The sequence below is a fragment of the Macaca mulatta genome, chromosome 16 (genome assembly GCF_049350105.2).
Source record: "Macaca mulatta isolate MMU2019108-1 chromosome 16, T2T-MMU8v2.0, whole genome shotgun sequence".
In the NCBI taxonomy this organism is placed as follows: Eukaryota; Metazoa; Chordata; class Mammalia; order Primates; family Cercopithecidae; genus Macaca; species Macaca mulatta.
Window position 1 is genome coordinate 61195271 of NC_133421.1, and position 24169 is coordinate 61219439.

At 47.5% G+C, this 24169-nt stretch overlaps 1 protein-coding gene across 4 annotated transcripts in view; it reads left to right on the forward strand.

The window, feature by feature from the left end:
- Positions 1–4034: 4034 nt before the first annotated feature.
- Positions 4035–24169, forward strand: part of TTLL6 (tubulin tyrosine ligase like 6) — a 54052-nt gene continuing 33917 nt past the window's right edge. Inside the window, exons 1-7 of one of the 4 annotated variants that reach the window (XM_077971287.1) lie at positions 4035–4192; positions 16422–16640; positions 17486–17524; positions 19231–19349; positions 19488–19618; positions 21117–21273; positions 23671–23814. In XM_077971287.1, coding sequence (XP_077827413.1) covers positions 4090–4192; positions 16422–16640; positions 17486–17524; positions 19231–19349; positions 19488–19618; positions 21117–21273; positions 23671–23814 — 912 coding nt within the window. In that variant the 5' untranslated portion in view covers positions 4035–4089. Of the gene's footprint in view, positions 4193–16421; positions 16642–17483; positions 17525–19230; positions 19350–19484; positions 19619–21116; positions 21274–23670; positions 23815–24169 lie in introns of those variants that run through there. The other 3 variants (XM_077971289.1, XM_077971288.1, XM_015119352.3) reach the window with 3 other exon arrangements.

A 24169-nucleotide genomic window follows, 5' to 3' on the forward strand; every position in this document is an offset into this window, starting at 1 on the left:
TGTCTGAAGGCCATCTATACTAAGACAAGGATGCTTTAAACACAGCCATGTTGTTTCCTTACAGGGCAAAAAGAAAAACAACAACAAAAAAATCTATGAACAGGGAAGTTTGTTTTCCCAGAAGGTGGAGGAGGATGAAGAAGAAAGGCAAAATAAAAACAGAAACCTGCCTGTAATCCCAGCACTTTGGCAGGCTGAGGTGGGCAGATCACCTGAGGTCAGGAGTTAGAGACCAGCCTGGCCTACATGGCGAAACCACCATCTCTACTAAAAATACAAAAAAATTAGCTGGGTGCGGTGGCTCACGCCTATAACTCTAGCATTTGGGAGGCTGAGGCACCTACATGGCGAAACCCCATCTCTACCAAAAATACAAAAATTAGCCAGGCGTGATGGCAGGTGCCTGTAGTCCCAGCTACTTGGGAGGCTCAGGAGGCTGAGGTAGGAGAATCGTTTGAACCCGGGAGGTGGAGGTTGCAGAGAGCCGAGATTGTGCCACTGCACTCCAGCCTGGGTGACAGGGCAAGACTCCATCTCAAAAAAACAAAAGCAAAAACAAAAAAACCCCGGAAACCTGGAAGCTCCATTGCTCATGGATGGGCAGTCCCCTGTCCAGGGGCTCTTTCAGCCCCATCAGATACAGTTACAAATCAAAATGGAGAGGATTCAGAAGAGGTGCTTGGCAGCAGTTTCTATTGCTATTTCTATTTCACTAATAATGGAGTGTATGGAGGATGGGGTAGTGGACTCTATGACCCTACTGCAAGCCTTAAGCAAGCCATCTCACTTTCCTGGGCCTCAGCTTCCTCATCTGAAAACAGGACAAATGCCATGGAGGTCTCCAATAACTCTTCTGATTTAAAAGAAGCCCGATTCTGTGATTATACACACTTCTACGACATTCTCTCATGCACTGCAGACTTAAAGCAAAACAAATCTGGGGTATGCAAAATTTTACCTAAGCATCCTTGCCTCATTCCCACTCCTTATCTCATTCCTGGTACATATATCAAGACTTTATTTTGGCTGGGCACGGTGGCTCACACCTGTGATCCCAACCTTTTGAGAGGCAACAAAAGAAGATCCTGTCTCTGCAAAATTGTTTTTTAAAAAATTAGCCAGGCATGGTGGTAATCCTAGCCTGTAATCCTAGCTACTCAGGAGGATTGCTTGAGCCCAGGAGTTTGAGGCTTCAATGAGTCATGACCATGCCACTGTACTCTAGCCTGGGCGACAGAGCAAGTTTTTTTCCATCTCAAAAAAAACCAAAATAAAATTATTTTGGCCGGGCGCAGTGGCTCACGCCTGTAATCCCACCACTTTGGGAGACTGAGGAGGGCAGATCACAAGGTCAGGAGTTTGAGACCAGCCTGGCCAACATGGTGAAACCCCGTCTCTACTAAAAATACAATAATTAGCCGGGCATGGTGGCAGGTGTCTAATTCCAGCTACTCGGGAGGCTGAGGCAGGAGAGTTGCTTGAACCCAGGATGCAGAGGTTGCAGTGAGCTGAGATCGCACCACTGAACTCCAGCCTGGACAACGGAGGAAGACTCCATCTCAAAAAAAAAAAAAATAATAATTTTGACTGGCATAGGAAGAAAGGGCTTCTAGGAGGGACCTTGGTTCAGTGAGCAGAAGCAGGATCTGTCTTTGTTTCATTAACTACTTGAAGGAAGAACCCCAAACTGAGAAAAGGTTAGCCGGGCGCGGTGGCTCAAGCCTGTAATCCCAGCACTTTGGGAGGCCGAGACGGGCGGATCACGAGGTCAGGAGATCGAGACCATCCTGGCTAACACGGTGAAACCCCGTCTCTACTAAAAAAAAATACAAAAAACTAGCCAGGCGAGGTGGCGGGCGCCTGTAGTCCCAGCTACTCGGGAGGCTGAGGCAGGAGAATGGTGTGAACCCAGGAGGCGGAGCTTGCAGTGAGCTGAGATCCGGCCACTGCACTCCAGCCTGGGCGACAGAGTGAGACTCCGTCTCAAAAAAAAAAAAAAAAAAAAAAAAAAGAAAAGAAAAGGCTGTGTGTGAAGTGCAGATCAAACAACCTTACGGAGGTTTTACTGTTGTTTTACTATTTATTTAGTCAGGTGGGTGCCTTAGGAACAAAACAACAGTGAAAACAACAGGGTTGCACCTGGATTTTTCCACACACTCTTGCCTGTGAGAGCTCCTAGGACATGGTCCAAATTTTTTGACAATTAGGAGCCTCCATCATTCTGGTTCAGTTTTTCATGCCCAGTAAGTCCCTCAGTATTTACCCTGTGGATTTGTCTGTTTAGGGTTTGCCAGGCACAAATCACTGATATTCTCTGCTTTCCTGGCTGTCACTGGGTTGAAGCTTTCTTTGCTGTACGGTGAGGGCAGCTCCACTGTTCACCCTGTGTTTGCTCCTGTCATCAGCCACGAAAGGACAGTAGTGCCAGGCTCTGACCTATGAGCTCCCGTTGCATCCTCTCATAAATAACTGGTTGTCAGGGATTTTAATGGAAACCCTCTGAAAGCCGTAAATCTTTGCTGCTCTCTCCTGCATCCTCTCCCTCATTTCCATCACAGTATCACTCCTGAGGGACCGGAGACCAAACAGGAGCTAGGCAGAACAGATTGGTAGGACGCTGGGGAAAGAAAACAGTGGGATGGGGGAGGGGAACAGGGCTGGGACAGTTGGTCTTAGGGAAGCATCTGCTGGGTGACCAGTTGATGATGGTCACCTGGCCCCTTAGGGCCCGGGGGGAGGGGCACCACAGCACGGGGCCCACCTGCGGAGGGAAAAGAGAAGAGGGCTGACTGAATGGCAGAGGGGTTTCTGAAAGAGCGGCAGATGGGCCACTGGTTCCACCTTGGGCCCTCTCTTCACTCCGGGGTAACTGTAAGCACCACGTAGTAGGCTTCCAGGGTCGGCTTGGGGCTGAGCTACACCCTTGCCTCTGGTGTTCTGCCTGTGCACATCAGCAGATGAAGGGGATCTGTGTTGGGAGGAATTTAGGTTACCACCCCAGGCCCAAATGAACAATGGTTACTTATTTATTTGAGACAGAGTTTCCCTCTGTTGCCCAGGCTGGAGTGCAGTGGCACGATCTCAGCTTAATGCAACCTCTGCCTCCCGTGTTCAAACTATTCTCCCGCCTCAGCCTCCAGATAGCTGGGACCACAGGCGCGCGCACCGCGCCCGGTTAATTTTTGTATTTTTAGTAGAGAGGGGGTTTCGCCATGTCGCCTAGCTGGTCTTGAACTCCTGAGCTCAAGCGATCCACCAGTAGGCCTCCCAAAGTGCTGGGATTACAGGCGTGAGCCACCGCGCCCGGCCGTCTACAATGATTTGAATCCAGTCACTACTACAGATTCTCCACCTGAGGACCAAATGGTTGCTCTGAGAAGCCCAGACCCCTGACTCCTTAAGTCTCACTGACTCTTCAGTCGGTCTAGGCGGCCCTTTCTTACTGATCAGTTCACTGGAGGCCATGACCCCCCACCCTCTGGAGGTGAGGTCAGGATTCAATACACCTGAGCGGTCATGACAGGTTTGCAATGCGCATTTTCCTGTTGAAGAAGCTAAGTCTCACAGAGGTAATGTGGCCTGGCCAAGGTCACACTGGCACTAATTTGTCTGAGATGCTGATTTAAGTCTCCAACCAAAGTTTTCCCACATGGCCTCCTGCTTCAGGTTTGCCCTCTCCTGAAGGCCTAAATTCAAGGTGCCCCCCTCCCTCACCGCAGCCCAGCGCAGCAGGACCTCTGGAGCCAGACGTTCCGGCCGCGCCCGCGCAAGACGCCCGACGGCACTGGCGCGGGTGGGCTGGGGCTGCGGCTCCGCTAGCTGGGCACAGGTAGGACGGCGGGGGCGACCGGCGGTCCAGCCCCTGGCGCCCGCGTGCGCTGTGCGCGCGTCCTGCGCGTCTCCCGGGACAACCGTCGGTGCGCCCCTCCCCTACCGCCTGGGCGGTTGATTGGATTCGGGAGGGAGGGGGCATGGCAGCTACTGCAGGGGCCAATCGAAGGCCTAGAAGGCCCCGTATGCAAATATGAGGGCCGGGTAGACCCAAAGTTAGGGCGAGCGCGGGTTGGGGTTGGGGCTGTCGGGCAGCCAATGGGAGCGTTACTCCTTCATCCTTCGAGGAGGGGGCCGGCAGGTGTGGTTGCAAGCTGGACTAGCAGCCCAGCGGGGCGAGACGGGAGAGTAGGAATCGCTGGTAAGAGAGCCCCAAAGCCCGGTGCTGGCTCCAGACCGCAGCCTCCTGGTGCCTGTCCCCTGAAAACCTCTCTAGACATGTCTCCTTAAACCTACATGGGACCCAGGTCCCCAGGGTAACCCGCTGCCCTTCCTAGTGGCGTTCCACGGCGCCAGGCACTCACCCTCACGGTTCCTCGGCTCCGGGGCTCCCCCCTTTTCAGTCCCTCTTACTAACGTTCATTTCCTGCCCTCCCCCAATTTCCTAAGCCACAGTCCACCAAGGAGCTGTCCCTTAGACACCAGCGATCTCTGGGACTCACACAACTCTCTTCACCCCCTTCATCCCCATCATTGGGTCATTTTCTTCACTGTTCTTCCTTTGTCTGGAGAAACCATCCAGAAATACTCTTTCCATTTTTCATGGCTGGCATAGTCCTCTGCTGATGCCCCTACCCCCTTCCGGCGTGGTGTTCTTTCATTTCCAGTTGTTATTTCTCACCCCTCCTGAAAGAGTACTCTTCTGGTTTTGCAGAAGGTTCTCCTTTATGATTTGAACTCTAGGAAAAATATCACATGGGGGATGAAGTGGGAAGGGAGCTAATGTTTTTAAAAGCACCAGTATGTGTGAGGCACTTCAAAAAATATTTAATATTTATGCCAATCTTATTACTGTATTTTCTTTTTTGTTTATTTGTTTTAAGAGATTGGGGGGGAGAGTCTCACTTTATTGCCCAGCCTGGTCTCGAACTCCTGAGCTCAAGTGATCCTCCCACTTTGGCTTCCCAAAGTGCTGGAATTACAGGCATGAGCCACCACGCCTGGCTTATATTTTCATTTTACAATATAGCCTTTATTTTGAACCAAGCACTGCTTTAAGGATATTAGAAATATTAACTCATTTAATCTTTAAAACGACTCCATAAAATGAATTTTTTTTTTTTTTTTTTTTTTTGAGACGCAGTCTCGCTCTGTCGCCCGGGCTGGAGTGCAGTGGCCAGATCTCAGCTCACTGCAAGCTCCGCCTCCTGGGTTTACGCCATTCTCCTGCCTCAGCCTTTCCAGTAGCTGGGACTACAGACGCCCGCCACCTCGCCTGGCTAGTTTTTTGTATTTTTTTTTTAGTAGAGATGGGGTTTCACCGTGTTAGCCAGGATGGTCTCGATCTCCTGACCTCATGATCCGCCCGTCTCAGCCTCCCAAAGTGCTGGGATTACAGGCTTGAGCCACCGCGCCCGGCCTAAAATAAATATTATTATCGCTATTTTACTTACACAGAAGCTGAGGTACAGAGAGGCTAAGTTACTCACCCATGGTCACGCGTTCTAGAAACTAGTAGAGCTGGGATTTGGATCCAGATCCATCTGTCTTTGCTAGCAATGCCCTGAATATTGTGGAGAAAATTACTGGGCATGAGCCTGATCTGAATATTGCATCTTCCAATCTTGCAGAATTTCTCAGTTTCTAGCAGAATAAAAGATAGCATATAAGTCAGCAAGATTCTTATTGTTCCCACTACATGTGACCTGTCATTCTCAACTCTTCTTATTGGCAAAGCCCTTGAGCAACTGGGTGCCCCATCCCTCCCTTGTTAGTCCGTATTTTGCTTAGGACCCTTTCAGGCCCTGGGCTGAAATTCAAAGGGTGACTAAAATGAAAAGTCAAAAGACCACAAAAAACATCTTATTTTATCCTGTCTGAATCAAAGCCCAAAGCACTTTTCTAGATGTGAAGCTTTTATCCTCCTAGTGGTCCTGTAATTATAGAGAAGATAGGGAATGGGAGAGGAAATAATTGCTCGGATTTTTATGACATACTGAATTGGAGGGGCAAAGCTGAAAGCAAGATCCAGAGGTCTTACCTCCACGTCTTTTCTTCCCCCATCCACTTTGACATTTTCCAAGAGCTAGCCACTGGAGGCCTTCAGAGGGATGCTTCCAGTAGGGAAATGAGGACCAAAAGATGAAAAGGAGGTATGTGAAGGAAAACCTATTATCTGGGGAAAGAGAGGGACTTCACAGACAGACACAATAGGCGAACCCTTCAGCGCTCTGTATATTCCTATAGACTAGAAAAAAAGTCCAGGTGGTGAAGGTCAGAGATGAAAAAACTTGGCTACAACTTGAAATATGTTCTCCAATGGTTCTCTTAATCAACCACCAAATTATTGTTTTGTATCATTTATAGGATACCCGTGTTCATTCAGTTTTGCAAAAGAAAGCACTAAACCGCGGGGTGCGGTGGCTCAGGCTTGTAATCCTAGCACTTTGGGAGGCCGAGGTGGGCCGATCACCTGAGGTCAGGAGTTTGAGACCAGCCTGACCAACATGGTGAAACCCTGTCTCTACTAAAAACACAAAAATTAGCTGGACATGGCGGCGCATGCCTGTAGTCCCAGCTACTTGGGAGGCTGAGGCAGGAGAATCACTTGAATCCGGGAGGCAGAAGTTGCGGTGAGCCGAGATCGCACCATTGCACTCCAGCCTGAGCAATAGGCTGGAGTTTTTTTGAAACTCTGTCTCAAAAAAAAAAAAAAAAAAAAAAAAAAAAGAAAGAAAGAAAGAAAAAAGAAAGCACTAAACATTTTCCACCCTCTGCAACACCTCCAGGGGAAAGGAGAGTAGTCAACAAGTGTAGTCCTTCAGAAGTGGAAATGAGACACGGACCCTCCTCTGAGTTTTTTCCAAATAACCATGAATGGACCCGTCCCAGTGAACCCTTCCCACTGCTTATTCCCTCCCCCTGGTGGCCAATGTAGGACATTTTCATGCTGTCTAACCAGGATCTGGTTGTCAGCCTCTGGTTTGGAAGATCTCAAGATCAAACTCTGTACTAAAATGGAAGGAAACATGAGAATTTTTTCAGTGTCTTAACTATCCTACTTGGAAAGGTGAACTGATACCCTTCCTTAATGACACAATGCCCTTTCTTGTGTCATTAAGAAAAACTGAAGATGGGCCGAGCACGGTGGCTCACGCTTGTAATCCAAGCACCTTGGGAGGCCGAGGCAGGCGAATCACGAGGTCAGGAGATCGAGACCATCCTGGCTAACACAGTGAAACCCCGTCTCTACTAAAAATACAAAAAGAAATTAGCCGGGCGCGGTGGCAGGCGCCTGTAGTCCCAGCTACTCAGGAGGCTGAGGCAGGAGAATGGCGAGAACCCGGGAGGTGGAGCTTGCAGTGAGCAGAGATGGCGCGACAGCACTCCAGCCTGGGTGACAGAGTGAGACTCCCGTCGCAAAAAAAAAGAAAAAGAAAGAAAAACTGAAGATGCTATTTTGCTATTTACTGTGTTTGTTACATTGGTAGTACAGCTCTTAGTCTTCTTTTTTTTTTTTTCTTTTTTTCTCTTTTTTTTTTTTTTTGAGACAGTGTCTCCCTCTGTCGCCCAGGCTGGAGTGCAGTGATGCGAAATCGGCTCACTGCAACGTCCGCCTCCCAGGTTCAAGTAATTCTCCTGCCTCAGCCTACCGAATAGCTGGGATTACAGGCGCCTGCCACCATGCCCAGCTAATTTTTGTATTGTTAGTAGAGACGGGATTTCACGGTGTTTGCCAGCTTGGTCTCCAACTCCTGACCTCAAGGGACCTCAGCCTCCCAAAGTGCTGGAATTACAGGTGTGAGCCACCGCACCCGGCCTTAGTCTTTATTAAACTCTCTAAGGCACTTAGTCCGCTTTGCATGTCCACTAACCCGGCATAATGGGAAGGTGACTTTGGGACCAGGAAGCTGGGGTTTTGATGGTGCTTCTGATTACTTGCTCTCTGGCTATGTACAAGTCCCCTCCCCTAGCACAGACTGGTAGAGGGCAGGGAGTTCAAAACCTCTTCTAAAAAGATTCCTTTCAGCTCTAACATTCAGGAATTCCATAGAAGTTTAGAAAATATTCTAATTACACCCTTAATAAGAGTCCTGGTACAATGTGGACATTGGTGAAAAGAAGGGAAAGAGAGTGAAAATAAATACAAGTAGAAACAATACAGCTGTTACCAGGTTATGGCAAATCTGGAGAGATCCAAGCCCTTGTTGGAGATGGGAATTTAGAAGCAGTTGGCTTTAAGGAAAATGATATGGAACCAACTGATTTTTTTTTCTTTTTTTTTTTTTTGAGACAAGGTCTAGTTCTGTCTTCCAGGCTAGAGTGCAGTGGTGTGATCTGTACTCGCTGCAACCTCAGCCTCCTGGGCTGAAGTGATCCTCCCACCTCAGCCTCCTAAGTAGCTGGGACTACAGGCACACACCACCACACCTGGCTTATTTATTGATTGATTAATTGGTAGAGATTGGGTTTCACCCTGTTGTCCAGGCTGGTGTCAAACCCCTGGGCTCAAGTGCTCTGCCAACCTTGGCCTCCCAAAGTGCTGAGATTACAGGCATGGGCCACCGTGCCTGTCCCTAACTAATTCTTAAGGGACTAAACTAAGATTGCTTTTGGGAGTTAAAAGATCAGTTACTTTACTTTGTGGTCACACCGTTTATGGATGGCCAGCAGAGAGGAAAAGGCAGTGAGGGGAGCATGGAGAGACAGGCTGTGGGGTCAGATGGACATGTCTCCCAACCCCAGCTGTGCCTCTTACCTTAACCTCTCTGTGTCAGTCTTCTCACCTGTAATAGAGGAAAGAGTATCTATGATAGGATATTATGAGGATGAGACATTATGTGTATAAATGCTTTAGTGTAATGCCTGCTACTTGGTAAGTGGGTTGTCAGTAGTCTATTGCAAGTGAATGAAACAAGCATTTTAAGTGCCAGCTATATGAGAAGGACCCAAGGTTGATGCTTTAACAATGTAAATAACAAATGTTATTTACCTAATGCTCACAACGACACTTCTATTATATAGCTAAGGAAAATGAACCTTGGAGAAGCTTAATCAGTTCATGCACTTATTCATTCTTCCAGCCCATTAATTCAAGGAACATATGGACATCTCATTTTCAGTATCTTTTCTAGACACTGCTAGGAGCTGAGAATGCAGAGACACAGCCTCTTCCACCAGGAAGTTCACAGTCCAGGGTTACATAGCTGATAGTGGTAGAGAGCACTTTGTGAGTACCTACTATGTGCCAGGCACTGTTCTAAGAACTTTGTGTTGCATTAAGTCAAATGAGTAAACTCATTTAATCTCTATAACTGGGAGAAGCCACTTTACAGACGAGGAAACTAAGGCAGGAGATTAAATAAGCTGCCTGAGGTCAGACAACTAGGACGTGGCAGAGCTGGGATTTAAGTCCAGACGGACAGACTTTGAAATCTGAGTTCTTAGCCACTACACTGCAGCTGCCTCTTAATAAGTGACTTAGTCACCTATAGCTGACAGCAGAGGCCCTTACACCATGATGTATGTATATTTCAGGATGCCACCAGCAGCTCCTCTCACTCCTTTGTATTCTCCTTAGGCCATGTCTTTTGCCTTTCCTCCTTTTATTCCTCAAGGCTGTAAGGCTGCTTTTGGTGTTGGCACCAACAAAATTGGTAAGCAGGGCAGTAGGTGAGCAGGGAATGGTTGCTAAGACTGGTAAGATAAGTCCTGTAGAACCAAATAAAGTCCACATCTGAAAAGTCTGAGAGGGGTCCCAGTTTCACCTGGGTCAGATTTAATTCTTGTTCTGAAAACCAGGGAATTAAAATGCTTTCTGGCTGGGCGTGGTGGCTCATGCCGCAAAACCCCATCTCTACTAAAAATGCAAAAATAATTAGGCCGGCACGGTGACAGGTGCCTGTAATCCCAGCTATTTGGGAGGCTGAGGCAGGAGAATAACTGGAACCCGAGAGGTGGAGGTTGCAGTGAGCCGGGATCGCGCCACTGCACTCCAGCCTGGGTGACAGAGCGAGACTCTCCTGTGTAAAAAAAAAAAAAAAAAAAAAAAAGCTTTCTGCTCGGCCCTGGTGGAAGTAGCTTTTGTTTTCACTGGAAACTACTTGGAGGCCAGAGATACTAGAGCAGAACTGGTATAAATTCAGGTGTCTATAGGGTTAGGCCTGTAGCTTAAATGAAAGAAGTGGGCTGGGTTTAAGAAAATGTCACCTCTCTTGAGCTGGGTACAGTGGCTCATGGCTGTAATCCCAGCTACTTCCAAGGCTGAGGCAGGAGGATCTCTTGAGCACAGGCGTTTGAGACCAGCCTGGGCAACATCGCAAGACCATGTCTCTAAAAAAGAGATGTCTCAATGCTGCTATAAGAAAAATAGGCTGGGCGCAGTGGCTCACACCTGTAATCCCAGCACTTCAGGTGGCCAAGGTGGGTGGATCACCTGAGGTCAAGAGTTCTAGACTAGCCTGACCAGTATGATAAAACTCCGTTCTCTACTAAAAATACAGAAATTAGCCAGGCAAGCCGGGCGAGGTGGCGGGCGCCTGTAGTCCCAGCTAGTTGGGAGGCTGAGGCAGGAGAATGGCATAAACCTGGGAGGCGGAGCTTGCAGTGAGCTGAGATCCGGCCACTGCACTCCAGCCTGGGCGACAGAGCGAGACTCTGTCTCAAAAAAAAAAAAAAAAAAAAATTAGCCAGGCATGGTGGCAGGCACTTGTAATCCCAGCTACTCAGGAGGCTGAGGCAAGAGAATCACTTGAACCCAGGAGGCAGTGGTTGCAGTGAGCCAAGATCACGCCACTGCACTCCAGCCTGGGTGATGGAGTGAGACTCTGTCTCAAAAAAAAAAAAAAAAAAAGGAAAAATAATAGCACAAGGATAACTGTTAGTTGGCTCCTGTGTCAGGGAGACAAAAAGGAGTGTTGGACATTGGGGCAGACTGGAAAGTGTCTACAGGAGGCATTACTGAGCTCTGGTTGATTGCTGACGTGAAGGAATAGAGACTCACTTCTCCAAAAGAAACGGAAATCTGCATTTTCTAGTAGTTGGCAACTATATATATACACACACACATATACACACACTATATATATATACTTACTATATATGTGTATATATGTACTCTCTCTCTCTCTATATATATACACACATATACTATATATACACATAGGTTTTTTTGTTTGATTGTTTTTTGAGACAGGGTCTCGCCATCACCCAGCTGGAGTTACAGTGGCATGATCACAGCTCACTGCAGCCTCAATCTCCTGGGCTCAGGTGATTCCCTTATCTCGGCCTTCTGAAGTGTTAGGATTATAGGCATGAGCTACTGTGCCCCAGAAGTAGACATTTCTGCAAGCTAGATTCAGCGTGCATGTCCCCAGTAGGCAAACTTTGAAGGAGATACTCTCTTTCAGGATCTTCGGAGAGACAGGATTCAGCCTTGGAGATTAAACAGGGAGAGAAGCTTGGGGGAAATGAAAGCAAGGAGGCCAAAGACAAAGCAAAAATGGTCACATGGCAAGTACTGTTTGCCATCTTGCACCTGTCTCGGGTACCATCCAAGATGGCTCTTATGTCATAGGCAGCCTAGAATACAAGGGAATGCAGGCAATAATTCCATGGTGACCCAGTTCATCTAAAAGTGCATGGGCTCAGTTTTTTACTCTACATGGTTGAGGCCCTCTCATGCAAGAGCAAATATAATTTGACCTTTTTTTATTTTCTTTTCCTTTTTCATTTTGAGACAGAGTTTTGCTCTTGTTGTCCAGGCTGGAGTACAATGGCACGATCTCAGCTCACCACAACCTCTGCCTCCCAGGTTCAAGCAATTCTCCTGCCTCAGCCTCCTGAGGAGCTGGGATTACAGGCCTGCACCACCATGCCTGGTTAATTTTCTGTATTTTTAGTAGAGACGGGGTTTCTCCATGTTGGTCAGGTGGGTCTTGAACTCCCAACCTCAGTTGATCCAACCGCCTCGTCCTCCCAAAGTGTTGGGATTGCAGGCGTGAGCCGCCGCGTCCGGCCTTTCTTTTCTTTTTTTGAGACAAGGTCTCTGTCATCCAGGCTGGAGTGCAGTGGTACAACTGTGGCTCACTGCTGCCTTAAACTCCTAGGCTCAAGCAATCCTCCCACCTCAGCCTCCTGAGTAGCTGGGACTACAGGCATGTGGCACTGTACCCAGCTAATGTTGTTTTTTTTTTTTAATAGAGATGGGTTCTCACTTTGTTGCCCAGGCTGGTTTTGAACTCCTGGGCTCAAGCAATCCTCTCACCTTGGCCTCCCAAAATGTTGGGATTACAGGCATGAGCCACTGCACCTGGCCTACTCTTTGAGACAGACACATAAAAGGAGCCACGACTTGTTCTTATCACTCAGGCAAGGACTCAAAAATGGGCAAAGAGAATTCGCACTTCCAGAGGTCAAATTCAGGGTCAGTTTTCTCTCCCCAAGTTAACATTAACCTTTAGGTAAACAGAGCCACTCCTCCTTGAGGGCTTGGTACATAGGAGCCGTTGTGGAGGGCTAGGGGAGTGGAGCTGGCCGTTTACCTGCAAGGAAGGGAGCAGCCCAAGGTCAAGATTTCATATACCTTAGTTCCCCTGAACTTTGCCAAGAATGTGCCTGTTCACTGGAAACATTTGACTCACAAGACCCAGGGCTTATCTGTCCTGAGCACATCTCTTCTTCCTCCTGCTCTGGTGTCACCACAAAGGGTCTTGCCTATAAGTGGCAGCCCTCTTCAGAAAGAGAAAGAAACAAGTGGCAATCCTTGGCTGACTTAACAATTCTGCCCTCCCTCTCATTGTAAGCATTCAATGGAAGCATGTATATGAAACTTCTTTGAAAAGCCCAGAGAACTATCCCCACATAAAAGCTTATTATTATATTATTTATAGGTAACTTCCATAGTTAAAGGGCTCCACACCACCAAATTTGGTTTTAGAAAGGAATAGAGGCCGGGTGCGGTGGCTCAAGCCTGTAATCCCAGCACTTTGGGAGGCCGAGACGGGTGGATCACTAGGTCAGGAGATCGAGACCATCTTGGCTAACACGGTGAAACCCCGTCTCTACTAAAAAAAAAAAAATACAAAAAACTAGCCAGGCGAGGTGGCGGGCGCCTGTAGTCTCAGCTACTCGGGAGGCTGAGGCAGGAGAATGGCGTAAACCCGGGAGGCGGAGCTTGCAGTGAGCTGAGATCCGGCCACTGCACTCCAGCCTGGGCAATAAAGCCAGACTGCATCTCAAAAAAAAAAAAAAGAAAGGAATAGAGAGAGGTGGAAGGGTGCAGTGATATTAAAGACATTGGCCATAGGGTATAAAAGTTGTCTAGAATTAACAAGTTTGGGGCCGGGCGCGGTGGCTCAAGCCTGTTATCCCAGCACTTTGGGAGGCTGAGACGGGCGGATCACGAGGTCAGGAGATCAAGACCAACCTGGCTAACATGGTGAAACCCTGTCTCTACTAAAAAATACAAAAAATTAGCCGGGCGTGGTGGCGGGCGCCTGTAGTCCTAGTCACTTAGGAGGCTGAGGCAGGAGAATGGCGTAAACCCGGGAGGCAGAGGTTGCAGTGAGCTGAGATCCGGCCATTGCACTCCAGCCCGGGCGACAGAGCAAGACTCCGTCTCAAAAAAAAAAAAAAAAAAAAAAGAATTAACAAGTTTGGGCCAGGTGCGGTGGCTCACGCCTGTAATCCCAGCACTTTGGGAGGCTGAGGCGGGCAGATCATTTGAGGTCAAGAGTTTGAGACCAGGCTGGCCAATATGGTGAAACCCTGTCTGTACTAAAAATACAAAAAAATTAGCCTGACATGGTAGCGGATGCCTGTAATCCCAGCTACTCAGGAGGCTGAGGCAGGAGAATCACTTGAACCCGGGAGACGGAGGTTGCAGTGAGCTGAGGTTGCACCACTGTGCTCCAGCCTGGGTGACAGAACAAGACACCATCTCAAAACAAAACAAAGCCAAAAAAACCAAAACAGAAATAGCAAATTTGTATATAGAGGGGAGGTGATTCCCAAGACATTGTGGGGCTCTGGTGAGCCTACTCTTGTTGCATATTGCTGGTACTAGTCCAAATTATTGCAATCCCTCTGGGAAGCAACATGATATTTTATATATATACATATGAGAAGTGATGTAATTTGCATATTCATTAACCCTGTAATATCAAGATATTAAGAAAATAACCCTAAGTAAGTAAAAGGCCTTCTGCACATGCAAGAGTGCATTTTAGAGCTATTTATATAATATCAAAATTGGCAGCGACTTACATTTCCAACAATAGGACAATGATTGGTTACATTCAGGTGCATTCTTTCAATGGAATACATACAGCCATTAAAAACTAGAAATGGTCAGGCGTGGTGGCTCATGCTTGTAATCCCAACACTGTGAGAGGCAGAGGCAGGCAGATTGCTTGAGGTCAGGAGTTCAAGACCAGCTTGGCTAACTTGGTGCAACCCTGTCTCTACTAAAAATATAAAAGTTAGCTGGGTGTGGTGGTGCATGCCTGTAATCCCAGCTTTTTGGGGGACTGAAGTACAAGAATTGCTTGAACCCAGGAGGCAGAGGTTGCAGGGAGCCGAGATTGTACCCACTATAGCCTGGGAAACAAAGCAAGACTCTGTCTCAAAACAAACAAACAAACAAACAAACCAAAAAACCCAGAAACATGTAAACTCTGTTACAATGAAAAGGCTGTTTATGATCTACTAAGTGGGCAAAAAGCAAATACAAAATTGATTACAATTATATTAGAATAAGTATGCTTAGAAATTATTATTTTGGCAGGGTGAGGTGGCTCACACCTGTAATCCCAGCACTTTGGGAGGCCGAGGCAGGCGGATCACCTGAGGTTGGGAGTTTGAGACCAGCCTGACCAACATGGAGAAACCCCCATCTCTACTAAAAGTACAAAATTAGCCAGGCATGGTGGTGCATGCCTGTAATCCCAGCTACTCAGGAGGCTGAGGCAGGAGAATCATTTGAACCTGGGAGGCAGAGGTTGTAGTGAGCTAAGATCGCACCATTGCACTCCGGCCTGGACAACAAGAGTGAAACTCCCTCTCAAAAAACAAAAAACTACAACAAAAGAGAAATTATTATTATTATTTTTAAAATTAATTAATTAATTAATTTTTTTTTTGAGACGGAGTCAAAAAAAATCGTGCAGTGGCATGATCTTGGCTCACTGCAACCTCCGCCTTCCAGTTCAAGCGATTTTCCTGCCTCAGTCTCCTGAGTAACTGGGATTACAGGTACTCGCCACCACGTATAGCTAATTTATTTTTCGTTTTTTTTTTTTTTTTGAGACGGAGTTTCTCTCTTGTTGCCCAGGCTGGAGTGCAACGATCTTGGCTCACAACATCCTCCGCCTCCCAGGTTCAAGCGATTCTCCTGCCTCATCCTCCTGAGTAGCTGGGATTACAGGCATGCACCACCATGCCCGGCTAATTTTTGTATTTTTAGTAGAGACGGGGTTTCTCTATGTGGGTAAGGCTGGTCTCAATCTCCCGACCTCAGGTGATCCGCCTGCCTTGGCCTCCCAAAGTGCTGGGATTACAGGCGTGAGCCACTGCGCCTGGCCTTTTTTTTTTTTTTTTTTTTTTTTGTATTTTTAATAGAGACCGGGTTTCACCATGTTGGCCAGCCTGGTCTCAAACTCCTGACCTCAAATGATCTGCCTGCCTCGGCCTCCCAGAGTGTTGGGATTACAGGCGTGAGCCACTGTGCCCAGCAATATTTGCCATTTTGAGCAAACATGAAAGAAATCTCATGGGGCCAGGGAGGATGAGATCTTTGCTGGACTTCCTTATATGTATTTTATAATTTGATCTTGTTTTTATTTTGGAATGGACGGTGGGGGAGACATAGTCTTCTCTGTGGTTGGTGTCTCTGAAGGTCTGCATCTGGCCCTGGGCTTGAATCTTACTGTTCAGTCAGTTATACATTAGTCCTGTACTCCACGAGCGGCAGTTGCATTCATTTTCAGGCCAGCATATTGTTGTGGGGGAGGTTCACTGCAGTGCTGAAACAGTTAACAGACCTCCTCAAAGCACCTCTACCTGCACCCTCTGGGACTAACTCTGTCAGCTAGGAAGGCTTGGGGCTTCACTGTCTTCAGACACTCACTCACTTTAATATTGTTTACCAGGTGGTGCCATGCATAGCATCTCTGGCTTCTCCTGAAAATCCCAGGAGGGAAAAACCAAGGCTAGGGTTGGCTGAGTGAGTCTCCAAGGTCACAGCCAATGGCAAAAGGTGGAATCAGCTCCCTCCCAGAGTTTGCATCAAACCACGGAGGCCGGGTGGCATTGTATAAACTGCAACCTGTTGCCTTGAATTAGAACCCTGGGTCACCACCCACATGAGCGAGGGAGGGGGTCCCCCTGCAGGTGGATTCCTGTAACTGCGGCTCCCTCTGCCCTCTCTCTAGGGGCCTGGTATTTCCCCAGAGCCTCCTCTCAGGCCAGGGAGATGCCACGGTGCCGGACTTTGGAAAGCCAGGAAGGGGCAAACTCCGAAGAGAAGGGGGACAGTTCCATAGAAGATCCAAAAGAAACCATCGCGCTGGCTTTTGTGAGAGTGAACCCAGGGGCACAAAACAGACTTCAGAATGCCCAGCAGCAAGGCAAGAAGAAGAGGAAGAAAAAGAGGTTAGGATTGAAAGCTGGGGAATGGGGAGCCATGTTGGTAAGAACAGGAAGGACCTGGAGGGAAGGGGGTCTTGGCTGATGATGAGAAGGTCAAGGAGAAGCTGTGTGCCGAGACTGTCAATATCTCACCACTTTTGGTTCATATAAAAAGAATCTACTTTTGATGATCTGTTTTATAGAATCAAATGATCGTGTGTGTAATCTAAAAAACCACACCTTGTCCTAATTTTCATTCTATTTGTGTTTAGGATGCCTTTAAAAAAATAGCAGGAAGAGAAGATTTCCTTGTTTTAAGAAGGCGCTTATTTGTCCTGGAAATTTAGTGCACCTTCAATATGATAGCACCATACTGACTTATCAGGATCCAACTGCAGCTTGTGCATTCCGGTTCTTGTTTAATATTTCACCATGCCTTGCTCCATTCAGACTGATTGATGAATGGAAAAGCTTGTCCACTTTCTTATTCATAGCTTCCCTTAATGGGGGGAAGAGGAAAGAGACAAGTATTTTGGCCAAAAAGGTGTTCAATTCCTGTCCCTGATGAGCCAGTGGAGTAAAAGGCTTGAGGCAATATGTTAGTGAGAAGCTGCAAGCGAGATTAGCTGTAATGGCAACACAGAATTTCTACCTTCCGGGTAGAGTAATAGTACCCTGATGCCATGTTTTCCACCATGCTGTACCCCTTTGGACTCGTGTCTTCAGCAACAGGGGTGGTCAAACCAGGCTTAGCATGGCAGGCTAGATTTCAGAGAGCTCCACCTGGGACAGGATGTTTCTGGGCACAGTCACTTGTTCCGGAAAATGTGTTTCTGTCTTGCTGCTTTCCTTTTTCTCTTTTCCAGATGATTGGTGATCAATCTATCCAGCTGCCGGTATGAGAGTGGTGAGCATCTACATTCAGGGGATCTATAATGGGGACCCATCGGATTCTCCCAAAGCGTTGGGAAGAGTCACTTTTGTGTATTTGTGAGGATGGAAGTGTGTGTCTCCAAATCCTGTCCTTCAGTTCTCCTAGCTCAATGAACTACTTAATTAAGGAAGTTGGGAATCTTATTCCAAGAGTCATGGGTTTTCACCAGAATGGTGTGTACTTCAACTATCTGTAATTCTTATATATAGTGATTTGGGGATCTAATTGTAAGAGACAGCTGTTGCTGCAGCCAGTGGCTCTGTTTTAGAGCACAAGTTACAAACTTGCAGTTCGTGAACTGAACCTGATCTACAGACCTATTTTGTACTTCAGAGCACAGTGTTGCTGTTGCTGTTGCTTTTTTTTTTTTCTTTTTTTGAGACGGCGTCTTGCTCTGGAGCGCAGTGGCGTGATCTCAGCTCATTGCAACCTCCACCTCCCAGGTTCAGGTGATTCTCCTGCCTCAGCCTCCCAAGTAGCTGGGATTACAGGTGCACACCACCATGCCCAGATAATTTTTGTCTTTTTATTAGAGACAAGGTTTTGCCATGTTGACCAGACTGGTCTCGAACTCCTGACCTCAGGTGGTCTGCCCGCCTTGGCGTCCCAAAGTGCTGGGATTACAGGCATGAGCCACTGTGCCCAGACTGTTGCTGTATTTTAAATTCAAATGTGAATGCTTTAGGGTAGTCTTGTACTGTCCCGGTTACTGCAGGCACTTCTCCCATTCTAGGCCCTTGAAGGCATTTGAGTTTGTGTTGGAGTCAGCTCCTACTTATTAATCCTAACAGGGACAGAAAGGATATGACATCACAGATATAGTTTTGAAATCCAGTGTGTACTTTAAAAAAAAGTATGCTTAATATACCATATACTAATTAAGCTTGGCTCTGACTAATGTTAAGGATTAGTTTATATTCCCTGAACATTCAGAGCTTGGTGTTTGGAGGAAAGCCAGAAGCTTGCTTTCTGGCAAAGGGAAGCCAGAACAGGCAAATCATTCACCCCAGATAACCTTCTATGGGGATCATTGAGTACAGGCTGGATTTTTCAGTAGTTTTCAACTCTGTGTTCCTTTATTTATTCTCTTTCTCTCTCTTTCTTTCTTTTCTTTTCTTTCTTTCTTTCTTTCTTTCTTTCTTTCTTTCTTTCTTTCTTTCTTTCCTTTTTTTCTTTCTTTTCTCTTTTTCTTTCTCTCTCTCTCTCTCTTTCTTTCTTTTCCTTCCTTCTTTTCTTTCTCTCACAGGGTCTCCTGTTGCTCAGGCTGAAGTGCCATGAGCACTTCATGTGACATGAAACCTTCACTGGTGCAGTGGCATGATCACGGCTCACTGCAGCCTCGATTTACAGGGCTCAGGTTATTCTCTCCCTCAGCCTCCTGAGTCGCTGGGATTACAGGCATGCCCCACCACACCCAGCTAATTTTTTGTATTTTTAGTAGAGACGGGGTTTTGCCATGTTGGCCAGGCTGGTCTTGAACTCCTGGGCTCAAGTGATGCAGTGGCAGTGTTTGACTCTCCATTCTTGCATTAATGGAGACAGGGCAAGATGGCTTCCAGTCTCAAGGAGCTGAGTTCTCTCGCTTCAGTACTTGGTCTGGGAGCACCTAGTAATGGAACCTCCCCACCCCATGCTCCTCCCCCACTTCCCGGGCTAATAGGCCTTTCTTTCTTCAACAGTGCGCAGGGCCGCCCAACAGTACGGCCTTAGAGAGGGAGGGGAAAACGATGACTGGACTCTCTATTGGACAGATTACTCAGTATCACTGGAGCGGGTGATGGAAATGAAAAGTTACCAGGTATTTGGGCTAGTGATGGTCCTTGGTTTAAGTGCAGCATCTTACCCGGTGGGGCCCCATTTTTACACCTGTGTCCCAAGGAGATTTTGTGGTACTCCCATGTCCCTCGATTGCTCATGAATTCCGCTTCCCTTGCAGAAGATCAATCACTTTCCCGGGATGAGTGAAATCTGCCGGAAGGACTTGCTGGCCAGGAATATGAGCCGCATGTTAAAGATGTTCCCTAAAGATTTCCACTTTTTCCCTAGGACCTGGTGTCTTCCTGCTGAGTGAGTGCCCCCTGCCCTGTGCTTCCTTCTCCAGTCCTCTCCCCATTTATGTTTCCTCTTGCCCCTGATTCCCTGGTTGCCACTTTCCCTGCCCATATGATCTCCCATCTCTCTGGCTCCTGTTCAGGAAGAGAAGGGATAAAGGGTGTGTCCAAGGTTGAGAAAACACAAGGCTCTGCCTGTAAAATTAGATGACATTTAGGGGCTGGGTGCCCTGGAACCTGTACCTGCAGTTAGGGTTAGAGTTTGTTCTGACGCTGAAAGCTGTTGATTTTGAACTCATTCCAACCACGTAACTGTGCAGTTTCTGAATCTTTAAGGACCATGAGCACCTCTGGAGAGAGTGTGGTAGTGGTTAGCACCCAGGTTAGGAGCAGGGAGGGATGCCTGACCTCTGTCCCATGCAATGCTATGGATAGCAGTCAGCACTTCCCCTTCTCTGCTCTCTTTATATCCATTTCAAAACGACATCAGTTCCTGGTATGTAAAATGCTCTGGACCACACCACCGAGGAACAGGAGAAATGTGAGATGACATACATGACCTGGGGTGCAATCTGGTGGCTGAGACAGGGCTGAGACAGTGAACAGTGCCACTATCAGATTATACTCACATGGCAGGGGCATCAGAGGAATTCCATCCTCCCCTCTCCACCCAGTGCTTTCCAAAACCAAGAGCTCCAGGGTTCTCAGACTTTCCTTCGCTTGTCTGGAACAAGTTTCAGGGCTTAGCAGCAAATTAGAAGGAAATGTATTTGCCATCAGGTTAACAGGAGCTCCAGATTTCATGGTTACTGAGGAACATTGCAGTTAGGTGATTTTTCCAATGGTTACAAGGTTCCTTTGAGTTAAAACACAGAAGTATAGCGAGACTGAGAGACAGAATCCACTCATTTAGTTTCTTTCTTTCTTCTGAATATACTTTCCACAAAATATGTTCAAATATATGATTTGCTCTCTCATACTCTGACTAAAATGGAGGCGTCACAGATGAGACACTGAAGCCCAGCGCGGGGTGAGAGACTGATGGATCCAAAGTCACATCACTTGTCAGGGCTTGAGCCAGGTCCAGAACTCCAAAGCTCCTACATGCAAGCCCAGAAGACCAAACTACCCGTGCCATGGTCACCTTGATGGGGCATGCAGCACTGTGCCCGCATTATGTCATGCAGCTAAGCACCACAGCAGATGGGTGTCGTTATTATCTTTACTGTACAGATGATGAAGTTGAGGTTTAGAGAGGTCAAGTCCTTGCAAAGGGTTGCACCGCTGGTAAGTGGTGTTGCTTGGGCTTCAACCCAGGCCTGAATTCCCTCTGAAGCCCACACTCCCTGCTGTGTGTGCTCTACTGCCTCCCATTGCTGGACCTCTGGGCATCTGTCAATGCCAGGGCTTTGTCACATTAGATAGCTTTTCTTTCTTTTCTTCATAAAGAGTTAGCCTTCCTTTTCATTGTTCCCCAGCTAAAGATGTATCTTGTTCCCTCCCTGCTCTGGTAGCTGGGGAGATTTGCAGACCTACAGCAGGTCAAGAAAAAATAAGACATACATTTGTAAGCCGGATTCGGGCTGCCAAGGGAAAGGTATATTCATCACCCGGACAGTGAAAGAAATCAAACCAGGGGAGGATATGATCTGTCAGCTCTATATTTCAAAGGTACTTCCTCATTGTGATTATTTATTTATCACCCACAGCAACCGCGGGCTTCAGCTCTACTGGACAGAATGCGAAATGAGGGAATGGAGGGTGAAGACGGAGGTGGAGCTGACCTGGCTTCTGCCTTGCACTTTGTCAGACCAAACGTTCTGACCAGGGGTGCTGGCACGTGCCTGGGCCAGAGTGTCTCTTATCCTTTTACCCTTGTCAATTGGTCTGGCCCTACCAGGCTGGCCCTTTTCCTCTAACACATTAGGGCTAGGGGAGCACCTTTGGTTTGGGACAGCCCTCATGTGGGAAAAGGGCATGGTACTAGAGAGCAATCAGCTTTTCTCTTTGACTGGAGGTCGTCGGTCACAGCCCACTGTGGGGAGGGAGCCCTCTAGGAGCGTGGACAGAGTGGGACACACTGATCTCTCTGGGAAGAAATGGCCAGGAGATGACATTGCAGGGAGGACTCTTGTAGAACTGCCACTGTGTGTTGGCTGCGCAAAGTGGCTCAAGCCTGTAATCCCAGCATTTTGGGATGCCAAGGTAGGTGGATTGCTTTGAGCTTAGGAGTTTCAGACCAGCCTGAGAAACATGACGAAACCCTTTCTCAACAAAAATTAGCCAGGTGTGGTGGCACATGCCTGTAGTTCCAGCTACTCCAGAGGCTAAGGCTGGAGAATCGCTTGAGCCCAGGAAGCAGAGGTTGCAGTGAGCCAAGATTGTGCCACTGCACTCCAGCCTGGGCAACAGGGTGAGATGCTGGAGACCCTGTCTCAAAAAACAAAACAAAACAAAACAAAAAAACAGAAAAGAAAAGAAAAAGAACTGCAACAATATGTAGCCCTGAATGGTGACAATATGTCCATGCATCAAAAGACTATATTTTATTTTTATTTCTTTAGAGATAGGGTATTGCTCTGTCACTCTGACTGGAGTGCAGTGGCACAATCATAGCTCATTGTAACCTCAAACTCCTGAGTTCATGCAATCCTCCCACCTCAGCCTCCCCAGTAGAGCTAGGATTACAGGCACACGCCACCACATCTGGTTAATTTGTAATTGTTATTTTTTTGAGACAGAGCCTCACTCCGCTGCTAGGCTGGAGTGCAGTGGTGCAGTCTCGGCTCATTGCAATCTCTGCCTCTCAGGTTCAAGTGATTCTCCTGCCTTAGCCTCCCAAGTAGCTGACACCCACCAGCACAGCCAGCTAATTTTTGTATTTTTAGTTGAGACGGGGTTTCACCATGTTGACCAAGCTGGTCTCAAACTCCTGACCTCAAGTGATCTGCCTGACTTGGCCTCCCAAAGTGCTGGGATTACAGGTGTGAACCACTGTGCCCAGACTAATTTTTTATTAAAAAAAATTTTATTTGTAGAGATAGGGTCTCTATGTTGCTGAGGCTGGTCTTAAACTCCTAGGCTCAAGAGATCCTCCTGCCTCGGCCTCACAAAGTGCTGGGATTCCCAGTGTGAGCCACCGTGCCTGGCTTATCAAAGAATTTTTATTTATTTATTTATTTATTTATTTATTTTGAGACAGGGTCTCACTCTGTCACCCAGGCTAGAGTGCAGTAGTGTGATCAGGGCTCACTGCAGCCTCGACCTCCTAGGCTGGAGCAATCCTTCCACCTCAGCCTTCTGAGTAGCTAAGACTACAGGCTTGCACCACCACACTTGGCTAATTTTTTTTGAATTTTAGTAGAGTCAAGGTCTCACTTTGTTGCCCAGCCTGTTCTTGAACTCCTGAGCTCAAGCAATCCTCCCTCCTCAGCCTCCCAAAGTGTTGGGATTATAGACATAAACCACTGCACCTGGCCCATCAGAGGACTTTTTTTTTTTTTTTGAGATGGAGTTTCGCTCTTTCGCCCAGGCTGGAGTGAAGTGGCGTGATCTTGGTTCGCTGCAATCTCTGACCCCTGGGGTTCAAGCGATTCTCCTGCCTCAGCCTCCTGAGTAGCTGGGATTATAGGTGCCCATCAACACGCCTGGTGAATTTTTGTATTCTTAGTAGAGATGGGGTTTCACCATGTTGGCCAGGCTGGTCTCGAACTCCTCAGATGATCCATCTGCCTCAGCCTCCCAAAGTGCTAGGATTATAGCCCGGCCTCAGAGGACTGTTTAATGTTTCTCTGTTTAATTGCCAAGATACCTCTTAGAGGTGGTTACTTGTGTCACTTGACAGATCAGGAAACCAAGGCACAGTGTGGTTTAGTGACCTCCACAGGGTCACATGTTGGGACCCAGAGCCCAAGTCTCCTTGTTCTTCTCTCTGACCCTGGACAAGCCTTCCCTCCACAACACTAGGCAATGTTGGAGCCAACTCCATGGAAACAAGGCAGGAGCTAGTGATTTTCAAGTGTAAATTTCTCCCCTAATGCATGTCTGACTTCTGTTCTCTCCTTCCAGCCCTTTATCATTGATGGGTTTAAGTTTGACCTACGGATTTATGTACTGGTGACATCCTGTGACCCTCTCAGGATTTTTGTGTACAATGAAGGACTGGCCCGCTTTGCGACGACCTCTTACTCCCGCCCTTGCACAGACAACCTGGTGAGCTAAGGGGACACACTACCTCACCCTATCCCCATAGCATGATTTAAAAAAAAAATCCTAGTTAAATCCACGTTCTCAAGACATTGTGAGGGTCATTTGTTGAGCGCTTGCTATGTGCCGGGTTTCATTTAGCCCTCCCAGGAACCCTCAGAGAGAGGGATGATTATCCCCATTTTACGAATGACGAGATTAAAACTCAGAGCATAAGGGACTTGTCCAAGGTCACATAGATAGGAAGAGGTGAGTCTGGGGCTTGTGGCCAGGTCTGCCTGACTCCAAAGCCAGAACCACAGTTCGGGGGTACTCAAGGAGAAAAGGCCATGGGTGAGCAACCCTGCCATCCCCGCCTTTC